This window comes from Loxodonta africana, chromosome 15 (assembly GCF_030014295.1).
Source record: "Loxodonta africana isolate mLoxAfr1 chromosome 15, mLoxAfr1.hap2, whole genome shotgun sequence".
NCBI lineage: Eukaryota > Metazoa > Chordata > Mammalia > Proboscidea > Elephantidae > Loxodonta > Loxodonta africana.
The window spans coordinates 50,839,299-50,854,924 of NC_087356.1; the positions used below are offsets into that span (position 1 = coordinate 50,839,299).

At 44.1% G+C, this 15,626-nt stretch overlaps 1 protein-coding gene across 3 annotated transcripts in view; it reads left to right on the forward strand.

Moving 5' to 3' along the window:
- Positions 1-12,580: 12,580 nt before the first annotated feature.
- OPCML (opioid binding protein/cell adhesion molecule like) overlaps positions 12,581-15,626 on the forward strand; it is a 775,809-nt gene continuing 772,763 nt past the window's right edge. For all 3 annotated transcript variants that reach the window (XM_010597116.3, XM_003417406.4, XM_010597117.3), the window contains exon 1: positions 12,581-12,754. In XM_010597116.3, coding sequence (XP_010595418.1) covers positions 12,588-12,754 — 167 coding nt within the window. In that variant the 5' untranslated portion in view covers positions 12,581-12,587. The remainder of the gene's footprint in view (positions 12,755-15,626) is intronic.

The window sequence follows — 15,626 nt, forward strand, 5'->3', positions numbered from 1 at the left end:
CTGTGGCATCTAATCCCTTGCTTCTGTAACACACTGTTTTACAACCTCTTTCCCCTCTTAGGAAGGAGAAAAACAAACTTCACTTTTGGTAAAATCCATTCAAACTGATGCACTAACTCTCTCCACATATTTTGTAGTTTAAATGATTTAAACACTAATTGGACTTTTTCTCTTGAGAAAGAAAAGTTAGGCATTAGCTTGCCCTTGGCAACACTATGTGGAGAGGGAGAAGAGGGGTTTTTCTTCCCTTTGTTTTCTGTAACATTCCTGAAAGCATGCTTGTTTTGATTCTTTTAGGCGAGATGCTCAAAGGGACAGTGAGATAGATGTTTCGACTCATCTTCCCTCTCTCCCGCGCCTCTCCCTCCTCTCCTGTTTTCTTTTTGCCATTCCCTTCCCCTCCCTCTTTTTGGAGACTCCATGATGCCTGAACAAGGGTGGGCCAATAGTGGATTCTACGTCCTCTCCTTTCCAATAGTGGATTCTACGTCCTCCTCTCCTGTACGCAGGGCTGTATTTTCTGCCACCATAGGCAATTTAGGGCCTCGTGACCTAGACAGTGTTTTTTCTGTCTCAACTTTTGTAACATAGAATCCATCCAGCAAGGTGACCGGGTGCTAGAGGGGTAGGAGGAGATGAGGGAGGACTTTTGGGGTTACATACAGAGAACAATTTCAGTGCTGGGTTAAGGAGTGGGTAGGACCTTTAGTGGTGACGGAAATTTTCAGAGACAAATCTTAGGGAGCAGCTTCTGAGAGAAATCTTAGATATTGGTGTGAAATGTGTGGTGGTGGTGGTAATAGTGCTTAAAGGCTAGCAGAGTTTTAGAGACTGACCAGTACAATGTACCTCACACTTTTTTTTTGGCCAAAACCCACAGTAAAAATATATTCTAAAACGTAAGCAGAACACAAGTACACTCATAAGAGCTTAAGATGTGGTCAAATAAATGAATTAAGGCTTTTCTCTTTGTATTTGATGAGATGCTTACTATTTATTTTCATTATCACATTCTTGGTAAAGCAGAGGGTCAGCAAAAAAGAGGAAGACCCTCAATGAGGTGGATTGACACAGTGGCTGCAACAATGGGCTAAGGATAACCATTGTGAGGATGGCACAGGACCAGGTGTGCTTCATCCTGTCGTTCATAGGGTCGCTATGAGTCGGAACTGACTAGAAGGCACCTAACAACAACAACAAATCACATATTACAATGATCATGTAATTCATAAGCTATGTTTCTGATTAATTTGATTATATATTATCGATTAGAATACTAGTATCTGAAGCCTACCTTTGTTGTTATCATCAATCCACCGTGATGAACTTCCTTTACAGGATACAAATCGAACCACTCTCATTCTTGTTCTTCTTACCTCTAGGCAAATTCCAGTGAAATCTTATCTAATGCTCCAATGGGGACAAATATCCTTTATTATTGATATTTGGGTATGTGAGTCTTTAACAGGTATAATCTTTGTGAGATTGGAGGGTTAGAAATAATAACTACTTTTATTAATATCGTAGTTCTGGAAGCCAAAAGTCTAAAATCATGGTGTTGGCAGGGCCATCCCTCCTCTGGAGACTCTAAGGGAGAATCCTTTCTTGTCTCTTCCTGCTTCTAGTGGCTCCAGGCTTTCCTTAGCTCTAGGCTGCCTCACTCCAATCGCTGCCTGTGTCTTCACATGACTGTCTTCTCCTCTGTGTTTCTCCTCTCCTGACTACATCGTCTTCTTTTTGAGAGCACTTGTCGTTGGATTTAGGGCCAACCAAGTTAATTCAGGATGATCTCATCTCAAGATCCTTAACTTAATTACATCTGCAAAGACCTTTTTTTCCAGATAAGGTCATATTCACAGATACTGGAGGTTAGCACTTGGACATACCTTTTTGGGGGAACATAATTCAGCTGGTAACACCTATGATGTGCCAGCAACCAGCGCTAGTTCTAGATGACGATGATGTAGCTGATTAATGAATAAGATTTCACATATCCTACTTTGAGTTCCTAGAAATGACTAGAAATAATCTTTCTTCTCTTTATGTAATATCTTCCTCATAGAATTGTTAAAACAGTTGCTTTAGATAGTGCCTATAAGGTGTTCATTCCAGTGCCTAGTAAGATAATAATGATGATGATAAAACTAAGCCAAGTCCATTGCCGTTGAGGTGATTCTGAATCATGCAGTTGTTGGTGTTAGGTGCCGCCTAGTTGGTTCTGACTCATAACAACCCTACAGTGACCCTATATAAGGTTTCCAAGGGTGTAAATCTTTACAGAAGCAGACTGCTATACCTTTCTCCAGAGGAGCAGCTGGTGGTTTCGAATCTCTGACCCTTTGGTTAGCAGCCGAGTGCTTAACCACTGCTCCATCAGGACTCCTTACAATGATGATAATTACTGTTATTATTTTTTAAAGTTTTAGTTGACTGGTCTGCCCGAGTGGGTCCAGAGAAGTAACTTCTCATGTGACACAATTCAATTCTGTGCATATTTATGACTCATCCACCACACACAAAATGCTGTGATTAGCACAGGCAGAGCTACAACTACCTTCAAGGACCTTTTAATCTTCAGACACTGTATACAGGCACTTGTAGGTCTCAATGTCATTTTTTTGTTGTTATTTGATTTATGTTTATACCCAAGAATATATATATATATATATCCCAGAATATATGTATATATGTATTCAAGTCTCCCACACTGAAGATGCAATAAAGCAAAACACAAAGCTAGCCTCCCTCAAAGCCCCGACCCTGTCCAGTTGCAGTCTGCCCATTCTCTTTTCTCATTCTTTCACAACTAAGCTTGAATGATTGGGCTTTCTCCTTGGGTTACGTTCATTCCTCAGCTTGCTACCACCTAACTTCTGCTGCTGCCCTGGCAGTGAAAATGCTTCTACTAAGTCACCAGTGTTCTCCACCGTGTCAAATCGTGACAGCATGACTCTTGGTCCTACACTTGTGTCAGCTCTCTAGTTGGTCTTTGACATTCCTAACCACTTCTTCTTGAAAGTTTCCCTGATTTCTGTCACATCACTGATCCCTGATTTCCTTTCCATTTTTCTGGTCACTCCTCAGAATCCTTTATGACTTCTTTTTCCACTTGCCCCTTAGATGTCTATGTTCCCCAGAACGCACACTTGCTGCTTTACTCCTTCTCACTCTACGGCTCTTGCTGAGTGGCTTCACTGGTACCCAGAGCTTCAGCTCCCCGCTTATACAAAATGATTCCAAAATCTATAACTATAAACATTAACTTTTTTCATGCTCAAAACCTAAATATCCAAGTGCCAAAAGAATATTTTTGCTAGTATGTTTCACCAGCACCTCAAATTCAACATTCATTGTCTTGCCGTCCACTCATTGCTGACTCCTCTTACCCTTTCTCTGTGATTGGTAACATCATTCACTCCATTGCCAAAATCAGAAACCAGGTGGCAGCTGAACTACAACTCATTCTTTAAAGTGAGCTTAAGAGCATATCCTTTGAGCAGCTTTCCAAGAATCCCAATCTAATTTTGACAGCTGGACTGTGAACTCAAATAACATTCTGGACATGCTTCTGTTTTAAATCTTATCACACTGCACAATGATATCTGCTTTATTTCCCCTGCTAGACTACACTCCTTGAGGAAGGTAACTTATAATGTGTTTTGTACTCTTCAGTCCAGCAAAAAAAAAAAAAAAAAGTGCCTAGATATTCAATGAATGTTGTTTCCTTCCCCCCATTAACATCTGAATTAATTCATGAATTATTTAACAAATACACGAACAATAGAAAAAAAAAGTTTAGCAAGGGAGTTAAGATTGCAAATAACCAATATATAATATAAAATACAAGTTTTGGTCTCTCTGTAAGACTGAGAATCATATTCATTTGGCAAGAAGGGGATAGAGCCCAGGTGAAGCAACATCTGAACACCTGCTTATCAAGTACTTTCTATGTGCCAAGCCCTCTGGTAGGTATCTTGTATATAACTTGTTCTTTCCTTTAACAAAAGAAATTAAAAGATGACGTTTTTCCCTTCTAAGCAGTGAGCAAGCTTGGGCTCAGAGAAGTCTGGTCTACTGCCTGAGGTCCCCCAGTTCTGAGGTGGCAGGTCCAGATTTGCAGCCAGGCAAGTAGACCCCTGAAAGGTATTTCTTTCCTCTACACTTGAGCTTCTTGTGCACCCTCTCATGGCAGAATCCACTTTCCATGCACGCAGCCTTTGAAGTGGAGGCTATATTGAAACTTGGGAGGGGCAACGCTATCATAACTCCCATGGAGCTTTAAAAAACCACATGTTATTACTTGTAGGTCTCGATATACTGTTTATTTGTTTGATTTATAGAACCATACGAGGTGTGACTATAAAGCAGTGAGGCTGATTTTACTGTGTGTCTGGTGGAAATTGGTACCTTTATAGGAGTCTCCATCTTTCTAGGAGGCGATGCTTTAATTCAGTGGTGCCTTGAGATGTCCCACTGTTGGGGAGTTTGGGAGCATGAAGAGAATGGGGGCTACTGGGGGAGTCACTTAGTGGGGATGGGGTTGAATTCTCTGCTGTCAGCTTCACCAGCTTTCCTCAGACCATGGAGAGTGGATATCAGCTGTTTCATTCAGCACATATCTGCCCTGTGCCAGGCCTGCATCTGTAGAAGAGAAATCAGGATGAGCAAAACAAACACCCTGCTCTCGTGGACCTCACAACTCTAATAGGAGAGAGCTTGTAAATGGCAGAGCTGGGGTTTGAAACCAGGAATTTGAATTCATGTCCAAAGTTGGTTCTTCCTGCTAGTCCAGCAGAGGAGTCCTTCCTTGGAGAGCAAGCCATGCTGTCTGTGATGGAAATGATTGAACTGACTTGACTTCTGGTCTCAGGCCAGCAGCTGACTAGGAAAACCATTAACACACATTTGTTTTCAAGTGGGGAGCTCCGGTGGTTCAGTGGTTAAGAGCTCGGCTGCTAACCAAAAGGTCAGCAGTTTGAATCTACCAACTGCTATCAGGCGCTCCTTGGAAACCCTAGGGAGCAGTTCCACTCTGTCCTATAAAGTCACTATGAGTCGGAATTGACTTAAGGGCAATAGATTTTTCTTTTGTTGTTGTTGTTTTCAGGGCTACAAAAGTAGAATGAGAAATGAGGTTTCTCATTTGTCTTCCATAGATCACATAGAAGACAGCAGCCGTGCCTCAACCAAAGTACTGTATTCTGGGATGCGTTTCTATCTCATGGAATTTCTTGAGCTTAAAAATTGAAGACCCTGGTGGTGTAGTGGTTAAGTGCTACAGCTGCTAACCAAAAGGTCATCAGTTCAAATCCGCCAGGCTCTCCTTGGAAACTCTATGGGGCAGTTCTACTCTGTCCTATAGGGTCACTATAAGTCGGAATTGAGTGGGGCAGTGGGTTTTGGGTTTGTTAATTCTTACCTCTGTTCAGTAGCAATGTTTCCAGTGTACTACATTTCCGTATTTATTCATTCATTTCTTTACAGTGTGCTTATTTCAGGTTTTTTTTTTTTTTTCTCCATATTTTTTTGTTTCGTTTGGTTAGTTTGGTCAATAGCAGTCATTTGACATTAGGAAGAAAGAAGGGTCGGTGGTCCAAATGTTCCCTGTTACCCACAATCGTCACTGTACCAGCACTGCCAGGAGATTTCACGTGTATCTTCTCTCTTAATAGTACAGCAGCAGCTCTGTGACTTAGCTCTTATTAACCCTGTTTACAGATGAGGAGGTAAAAATTCTGAGAGGATAAGCAACTTGGCCAAGACTACCTCCATATCCTGAAGGCCCTGAGAGAGCCAACTTCTTCATGCTAGCCCAGGATATCACCTCAACCGTTCTACTTCACTGGGTCTGTGCTGAGTTAGGCAGATTTCGGTGTGATAAATGTGCATCAAACGTAGGGCCCTTCCTTCATGTTCCTTCCTAATGCTCATACAAAGCAGCTTGGTACAACCCACCCTCAGATAAACACAAGCTGTAAGTTTTCCTTATTTAAGAATAACACACAGTTTGAGATTGCTTTCACGACTGGATACAAATTTCATTAGATAAATTCAGACACCTCCGTTGGATCCAGAATTCCGCAATAGCCATCCTCATCCTGGCAGCCCCTGGATGGTAAAATGGAAGCTTATTAATAACCACGTGAACTTTTTGGCCCTTAGATGACTTCTAATTCTGCAATGGGCTCTCCTTCAAAAGCAGAGGGAGACATGTCCTGTTTCTCACATCACACACACACACCTCAGGGATTTTCTCGCCATGCTCTGTAGAGCTTATCTGCCTATAGAGCCACTTCAGAGAAGGAGCCTGTGAATATTGGGGGAGTGAGGCCTCTCTCTGCAGGTAGTTGGCACTAAGATTTATTGAGTGCTTGCTGAGTGCCAGGCATGATGCTGATTACTTTATATGCAGACTTTAATACTCACAAATACTCTATAAATGCATTGCTATTATTGCCCCATTGTCAGATGCAGCGACTGAGGATTAATGCAGTTAAGGAACTCTCAGAAAGTCACATAGACAGTAAGTAGTGGAGGCAGGTTCACACTGACGTCGGCCTCCTTCTTACCCACTACACTGTGAGACAGGCTTCTCATTGACCGTGATCATGGCAGGTGCATTACAGCCAAGCTACTGCTTAACCCGGGCACGTGACTCACATTAAGGGTGAACAGACAGCGTTTTCTTAGTTTCTTAAAAAGCCTAGTGATAACTTCATGTCCTCTTCTCCAAACAATTTAAAATCTACTCTCAAAAACTGAGGTGTGTCTATGCAGGGAAAATATATTAAGAGACCAAGTAAAAGCAGTAAAATAGCCTCAGGTCTATCATGCGGGATGAGAAGGCCTAATTCCAAGTTAAAACCAAAGGCAGAGGAGCCTCTAGAACTGGGATGAGGGTTCCGTGGATACAGTCCCATCGATAGCACTCCTTGATGCATGCATTCACATATACACACCGTTAAGAATTTTTCTAATTTTTTTTTTTTTTTTTTTTACAGGGAACACTGAGTTACACTCAGCCCTGTACTGTGCCAGATCCTTTGTTCAAATGCCAACTCAACATCTCCATTTGGCTGTCTCAGAAATAATAGACATCTCAAATAGTCAGACCTCTTTATTCACTCTTGTAACCCCTGCCTCCCTAGCCTATTCATTCTGGGTCATCACCCTTGCAGAAATTGTACCAAAACCCTGGCTGTAAACCAAAACCTTAAAGTTCTCCTCAGTCCCTTTCATTATCTCAATCCCAACATTCGAACACTCAGGAAATCCTAACCACCACATTTCTAAAACGCATCCGCTATCTCTCCCTTTCTCCCCATCCCTATCATCCTGCCATCATTTTGTGCCTGTTCGAGACTTGACACCATCACCGCTTACACCCCAAATCCTGCAGCCCATTTTCTACATGACAACTAAAGCAGTGTTCTAAAACTTTGTTAGTCATCACATCACTTATCTGCTGAAAATTTCCAAAGTTTTTGCACTTAGAAAAAATTCTTCACTGTTACCATGGCTTCCAAGGCAGTGTGGCCAGGTCTCCTGCTCGCTGACCCAGCCAGGCTCCGTCAGCCTCTGCATTAGTCATTGGCGCTGCTCAGACCTTCACGTGGCTGGTTCCTTCTTAGCTCAAATGGCGCCTCTTCAAGAGACTTTCTCTGACTGTCTGATTTATCATCCTTTCTAGCTCATCAAACTTTTTGGGTTATTTATTTTTAACTTACAGTATGTAGCACAATCTAAATACTTGTATTTATTTATTATGTCTCTCCTCCCTATTTCAACACTGCTCATTCCCCCTTGCAGAAAGACAGCGTATCAGAGAGGTGATATTTCTTGTTTACCCCTGCACCTCCTAGACCAGTACCTGACATAAAACAGGCACTTAATATATACTTACACAACTACTAAATGAATTAATAGATGAAAATAATGTTAAGGTTTTTGTCACTTTCAAAATCTCTTTGCTTTTTCTTATTGCTTTGTTTCTTTGTTTGTCTACCTTGGGTATTCCCTTCTGTGTGGGAGTGACATGCCAAAGAAAATAAGACAAATGATACAGTGCCATAGGCAAGGTAGCTTTTGCAGCCCCTGATACTGGTTAGATGTGCCCGTCCACACCCAGCGCAGCTGCAAAGTGGTGCTTCTGGCTGGCAGCAGGCAGCAGGCAGCAGTTGGCTCTCTTAATTAGGACAGTTCTTTGGGTATGGCGCGTGAGTTGCTGTCCCACAAGCCTGTCTGTGCCTGTTTCTTCCCCTCTGTGGAGTGGTAGTGCTCACACCTTTGGTCAGTAGTTCTCTCCTGAGGGTGACTCTTCAGCAGTGTGATAGGCGTTTCGCCCCTGGGCACAGCGCGCATTAAGACGGAAAGTTATGGGCACAGAATCTTGTTTAAACCAATTTGAAATGGAATCATGTGGTAATCAGACTATTACAGGCGTGTTTCCCAGGTGGGTTGCCTTACTTTTTACTAGCTTCTTTGGACATTCTAGGAAATTTTCTCTAGTTTCCAGATGCTTGCTACCTTTCAAGTTGCTAGAGTTACCTGAATACTGACATGGAGGTGCTCAGGGTTCTTTATAGCCCTTCTTTCTGCCTTCTTTATGTCTGTTTTTCCAAACCCAAGGAAATTTCCTTTGGCCAGGGTCCCTGTTCTCAAGCTTTATCATAATTACTTCTCTCTGGCTAGTTAGCAGTCTCCATTCTTTGTGGTCACTACAGCCCTGCAACCTGGATCCACCTTGGCATTTTCTGTGAAAACCTGCTGTAAATAACAAGAAAATAAATAATAAGCCTGACTCCAAGCTCTAGTTTGTACATAGGGCATTTACATTCTTGCGTTCACATCTTTTTATAGGCCACAATTTTTTATCACATGAAAGCAGGAGTTATTGTATGTAATCATAAATTATGTTTATTAAACTCTCCCATTGTACCATGTCCTTTGGTTATGTGTTGCCTGTATGATCTCGTTAATTATCCCCCTACACCTGTGAGAAAGAGGAGATAGGTATTACCTAGTACCAGTCACACGGCTACAGAGTGGAGGAGTCAGTATCTGAACAGATAGTCCATCTTTCAGAACCAACGCTCTTAGTCACTTTGTTAATTTATCTTTATACAACAGTCCAATATCCATGGGATGTTTGGCTGGGGTCACCATGATAGATGGTGCCCAGCTAAGCCTCTCATAGGAAACTCCCAACATAAACTACTGTAGTCTTTGTTCTTTGTGAACTTCACCCTTTTTTCTCTTTGATATTGACCTTCTCTTATAAATGTGCATGCTGGTCCCTAGCAATACCTTCCAGATGAAATTGTAGACTGATGTAAGGATCATATCTTTGCACTTGTTTCCCTGACTTGCTAGCCTTTGAGTTTATTTATTCACTTGATAAATATTCAACTAGGAACAAGTCTTAGAATAGACAGGCCATGTTCTCTAGGGTTCCAGATGACTTTTGATGGGGGAGCCAATCTTGCCAAAAAAAATAAATAAATAAAATAAAATAAGGATACTTGGTTTATTCCTCTCTCAAGAACAGGACTTATTGTTTTATGAAGAAATTTTAAGCATAATTTCTACCTATCTCTGCTGTTCTTTACTGGCCTCAGCCATTCTTTTCCTACTTTGAATCTCATGTTCTTCCCATCTAAAAGAATACCTCATGGATGAGTTAGTGCTAACTTACCAGCTGTCCCCATTTCTATCTCCTGAGAAGCTGTACCACCAACAGGTGCACACATTGGGAATGTTATCTGAGATCCTTGCAACTGGGTGGCAAGAGCCAGATCCAACCCCATCACCGCCACACACCTGACCCAGACTGTTGAGATCCAAGGTGCATTTCCTCGGCCCAGGGAGAGAGTGTGTCCAAGATACAAACTCTGTGATTGTATAAGAACAGTCTCTCATTTTCAGCTTTTCACAGGTTAAATCCCCAAAACAGCATTTCCAGTCTGGTGATTATGGGCACAAGCATTGAGTTTATAGGATCATGTGCAACGTGCACACGGAAAGCCCAGGTGCACCCAAATCTTAATGACAGATGTGTGTCATTAAACTGGTAGGTGATATAAGATTTAGCAGTGTGGCTGCTCTCTGAGCCCCCAGTCTTTCCTTTCTTCGTCAGCGCTCCTCTCAGCTCGGCAGCTCAAGAGCTCACAATGGTGTGTTCTGCTCTACTCCTGCCTTTATTTAGCTTTGCTTTCTGTTTCTGGAAAGACTCTAATATATCTTTCCACTGTTACTGACGTGACTAGTGATAAACATTCTCTCTTTATGGGGTATGTTGTGCTAATTAAAAAATTTAGACTATATATATATATATATACACACACACACATACATACATATATACATGGGCTAAACATTTTACAAGGACAGAAGAGGCAGTCTTTATTTACGTTCAGTCCCTGAGAGCCGGTAGCATGCCTTTGTATCCCTCAGCAGCTCAAGTAGGATATGATGAGAGTTCGATGCTTACTTTTTGAATTAAATTTTATTTTTGTAATTGTGCAGAGTCCAGGTGAACAAAAAGATTTAAAAAAAGAGTGCAACAGAGCAGATACACAGGGCAACCATTAGTTTAGGAAACACAGTAAGAGCCAGTCAGGGAGGCTTCTGCCAGGTGGAACAGAAACCCACTCACTACAGCCCCAAGCAAAGCCTGAGCACTCAGGTTTGGTATTAGAATACATGAAAATTAATCTGAGTCCCAAAGAAAATGTGGTTAGCTTCTAGGACCACCATATCACACAGTCCCTTCCCAACACCGTGATGGTGCTACCACATGTTGTGATCATAATGTCTTGGATGGATTTTATAAAAATCAGTTCTCATACTTTTCAGGACCTCTTTGTATTTCCCCAGCCCTCTTTCTTTATGACAGTAAGGCACATCCATTACAAGCACAGGGTAGAATGAGAACTGTTTTGCGGGTTGTACAGTGAAGGGAAAAACAAAAACAAAAAACGTTGCCGTCGAGTAAATTCCGACTCATACCAACCCCTTAGGACAAAGCAGAACTGCCCACTAGGGTTTCCAAGGAACACGTGGTGGATTCAAACTGCTGACCTTTTGGTTAGCAGCCGTAGCTCTTAACTACTATGTCACCAGGGTTTCTGTGTGGTGAGAAGCAGCCCAGGATTCTTCAGTACAGGAGAGACTGACATCGAGTCGGGGGCAAGAGTGTTCGGCAGAGGGTTCACCGTTTCTGGAAGCTGGCTCCACTTGTTTTCAGAGGTCCAGGAGGGCTCTGGCATAGGACTGTACAGGTAGCTTGGCTAGGTGAAGGCTGGCTTAGCTACTCCAGGGTGGGGTTTGGCAACTTCTGCTAGGCATCCAGTGGAGGGAAAGTGTCAGTGTCAGTTCCACTATGCTGCTGTCCCCAGTACTGCCTCTCCCGCTCTCTCCCTCCTCTCCATGCCTGGGAAACCACAGAGTAAGGCGCAGCATTCTCTCTGCTGGCTCTGGCGTCCTCCCAGTGCCAAGGCCCACAGGGTTAAGGGAGCGGTGGAGACCAGGTGAGGTGCCTGACCACCTCCCCGCATGGCTTCGGAGCCCGCGTGGGCGCTGCGGGGCGACGCGGCTGTGGCCCCGGCACGGCGGGGGTTAAGCTGGAGCTGGGGGCGCGGCGCTTGCTCGCTGAGGTTCCGGGACCAAAGTCTGCGCGGGGCGCGCACACTCCGGGGTCCGCGTACTGAGAGAGTGGTGGTCAGTGATGGAGCTGCTGCCATGACAACTCTGGAAGTCTGTGTCAGTGAGAGGCGGGAGCGCTCCTGGGAGGAAGGCTGCGCTGAGCCCGGGGGCCGCCGCTGAGCTCGGGCGTCCCCGGCACCGCGCGCTGTCGGAGCTGGAGCGCCGGGCCGCGGTCCTGCTCGCCGCCCCGCCTGCGCCCGCCGCCCCTCTCCGCCTGGGCGCCGACAGCGTGGGCGCTGGCCGGAGCCAAGCCAGACCCGGCTTGCTTGCAGAAGCCACCAGACCCGGAGGATCGCGGGCGTGGGCTGGCTTCGTGGCCCGTGCTGTGGAACTTTTTACCGTCTCTGGGTGACAGATTGGAGATTCGGGTCTGGCTCATAAAGATATCTATACATATGTGTGCTCTAATAAAACATGTTCTTCTCTCCTCGAAGCAGCCGTTTTTTATGACATCTTTATGTCAGAGACACTTGCCTTGCTTCTTTGGGTTATAAACTTTTGATGCCAGACCTCTGCAGAGCGTGCCCAACTGAATCGGAAAGTAGCATCTTGAAGAGATAGGCAGAAAGGAGCACTCTGTGACCTTCATCACTGCACCTTCCTTCTTCCTCTCCCTTCCCGCAGCCTCCTTCCTCCCCAGGGGAGCTTCCAGAAAGCTCTTTTTGGATGCAGGAGGGGCATCTGGTTCTGCTAGGCTGGAAAGCTGAGACAGAATTTGAGGAAGAAATATTAGGCTCCGGAGAGCCTGGACTCCTTCTTCCCCTTCTCTGCTTCTGGCTTGCTCCATCCCTTTCCTTTCTCCCCACACCACTTCCTGTGACAAGCCGGTGTCGGGGACAGGGACTGTGCTGCTGCTCAGTTCTGGGAAGTTGTATCAGTCGAGGATGGGGGTCTGTGTGTACCTGTTCCTGCCCTGGAAGTGCCTCGTGGTCGTGTCTCTCAGGCTGCTGTTCCTTGTACCCACAGGAGTGCCCGTGCGCAGCGGAGATGCCACCTTCCCCAAAGCTATGGACAACGTGACGGTCCGGCAAGGGGAGAGCGCCACCCTCAGGTAGGGAGCTGTACTTCAGTGGGGGAACTGAGCCCCCAGGGTGCGATCACCTGGGTAGGGGTGAGCCTGGGTGATCAGAAAGCTTGTATGTGGGCTTCGAGGATGTGAGAGGGCCCTTCAAAGGCCACAAGTGCCCACTTGCGTACTCTGTGATAGGAGATATCCATTCTCCTGGATAGGCATGCCACTTACTTGGGTTTTTTGGTCCAGGGTCTCACCCGTGAAACCCGAGGTCCAGGCCTGGGACTTCGGGCATCTAAGAGGCCACGGCATGGCTAGTCCTGTTTTGCGTCGGCAGCAGATGAGAACACGAGGGCACCGAGACCGAATGGGGGGGGTGGCAAACATAGTGTTGTTTGATGCCTTGGTGACTTTGATAGGCTGGCAGCTTGGGAGCAGGTAGCCATGATGGGCAGGCTCCCCGCTGTGGGAGAGGGAACTCCAATTCCAGCCCCAGAGTTACCAGCCCAGGCCCTGGCCCTTTATGAGGCTGCTGGAAAAGCAGCAATTCATGTCAACTGTGTGGTACTCCTGAGGCCCCTGTTACAAATTATGAGGTCAGTTTTATCTTTGCAGGCTTGAGCCAAGGAGAGGAAACATGTAGCTTTTATGCAAGAACATCACCCCCTGTGAAAAACACAACGGGAAAGCTTTTTGTTTCACTTAATGAGTTACAGAGAATCACTTACATGTTCCAGGCTCAGGGGTGGAGATTCTTGGAATATGAACCTTTGGGGACTGGGCTGTTGCAGCAGAGACTTTAATAAAAATGCAGCCACCACTTTCCACCAGCTCAGCAGATATCATCTTTTATCCCTTTACTGAAGCAGCTCTGGTCCTAGGAGACAGATTCAGGAATGTCCCAGCTTAACTATGTCTCACGGTATACACAGGGTATATGTGTTTGCCCTGTCTATGACTTTGACGGCTGTGGTCAAAATAAAATATTCTGCCCCAGGTTCCGCAGCCAAACAGCCTGGTTTCTCCTAGTGAGAGAATCAGGGTGGGGTTTCCCTCTTGATCTTCCTTCTCCTCCCTGGTTGGAACCCTCCCTATGTCCAGATGAACCTTTCCCTGGGGAAGGAAAGAAAGGCCTCTGGGTTAGCAGATTTTTTTTTTTTTTTTTCCTAAGCCCAAGTGTTAAGGTTGGATTCTTGCCACTTTGGGTAGTTTTTAGATGAATCCTCTTTTGAGAGAGAAAACTGGTCCCAGGGCCTCATCTACTGATGCTCTGGTGTCAAAGGAGGGGAGAGAAAAGGCAGGTTAAAGATGTCTCTCCTAGACCTCATTAGAAAGAAGCCCGACCACATGGACCCCCTTCAAACTGTCCCAGACTGGATGAGACATTCCTACTTCATTGCCCCAGAGGAGTTTTATCTACCCAATGGAATGACTTGTGGGATGCATGTTTCCAGTAGACTGGCAAGTTCCAAGATGAGAGTAGCTCACAAGGCACAAAGTACTGTAACAAAGGGTGTCATGGCAAATGTTAACGGATGTCAAGAAATGATGATACTGCCACCAATCTCTCTTTCTGCTCTAGCCTACTCTTGAGGGGCAAAGAGCCCAGGACTAAATATGGCTTCAGTGATCAACTTTCCAAAATCCTCTGTTCTCTTCATGTCCCTAAAAGTTAAACCAGTAACTTAAAAACTTGAACTTTCTGCTTTCATGCAGTAAGATGATCCCACCAGCAGAGGTCCAGCTTTGATCTATGTTCTTTTATTAGCTGCTGGCCTATTTTCCTGATTTTCAATTCTAATTTTTAGCAGCTGGGCTTTGGGAATGGGAATAAAAAAAGGAAAAGCCGAGTAGTTGCTTTAATAAATAATAAATAACTCCCATGTTCAAATCTAAATGTTATACCTGATTGCCTGTTTTAGTTTTTGTTTAAGTAAGTGCATGTCTTCTGGTGATTCTGGAAACCCTGGTGGTGTAGTGGTTAATAGTTTGGCTGCTAACCAAAAGGTTAGATTGAATCTACCAGGCACTCCTTGGAAACCCTGTGGGGCAGCTCTACTCTGTCCTGTAGGGTCACTATGAATCGGAATCAACTCAACAGCAATGTAGGGTCACTATGAATCGGAATCAACTCAACAGCAATGTTTTTTTTTTTTTTTTTTCTGATGATTTTACCTCTCCTTCTGTGTATTTTTCCCTGGACAGAGAAATCCAGTACATTGTCCACATTTTTGGTCTCTTTATATCATCTTTCTTTTACTGTTCGTGGTCTTCTGTTTTATTTTTTTATTCCTTCATTTTTTAAATCAGTTTATCATTCTTCCGTTTATTACTTAATTTTTATTATATCCTGATTTTTTAAGGTTATGATTTCCTTACTATCACAATACATATATGTTAAACAATATATATTGAAAACAACATATATACCTCCTGCAAATTTCTATGGGTTCCAATCTTTCTCCTTATGTTTTTAACTCTCCTTTGCTTTTTTGGCTAACAGTTGGGTACCATCTACCAGAAAACTCATTTGCAGGTCCTCTAAGGGAGAGTGCATATTTCTAGGCTCTGAAAGCACGTGGTCGCAATCCCAGATAAAAGAACCATGCTCCACTTTGTGTTGTTTTTTGCTTAAAAAAAAAAAAAAAAAAAAACTGTAATTTTTAAGTGTGGTCACTCTCTGGTCTTCTTTAATATGTTCCATTGGGGATCCATTATTTGGGAATTCAGTGTTCAGAATCATCGAAACAATTGGATTGTACCCACACTTATCAGCCACAGAAAACCTTTTCAAATGTGTCCGTCCTGGATCAAATTATCCCATGCCTATTTCTAAATCTTGAATGAGGTCACATAAGAGGGCAAGGACCTAGTAAGAAAAGCAAAGGAGTCAAGAAACTTGGGTCTTTCT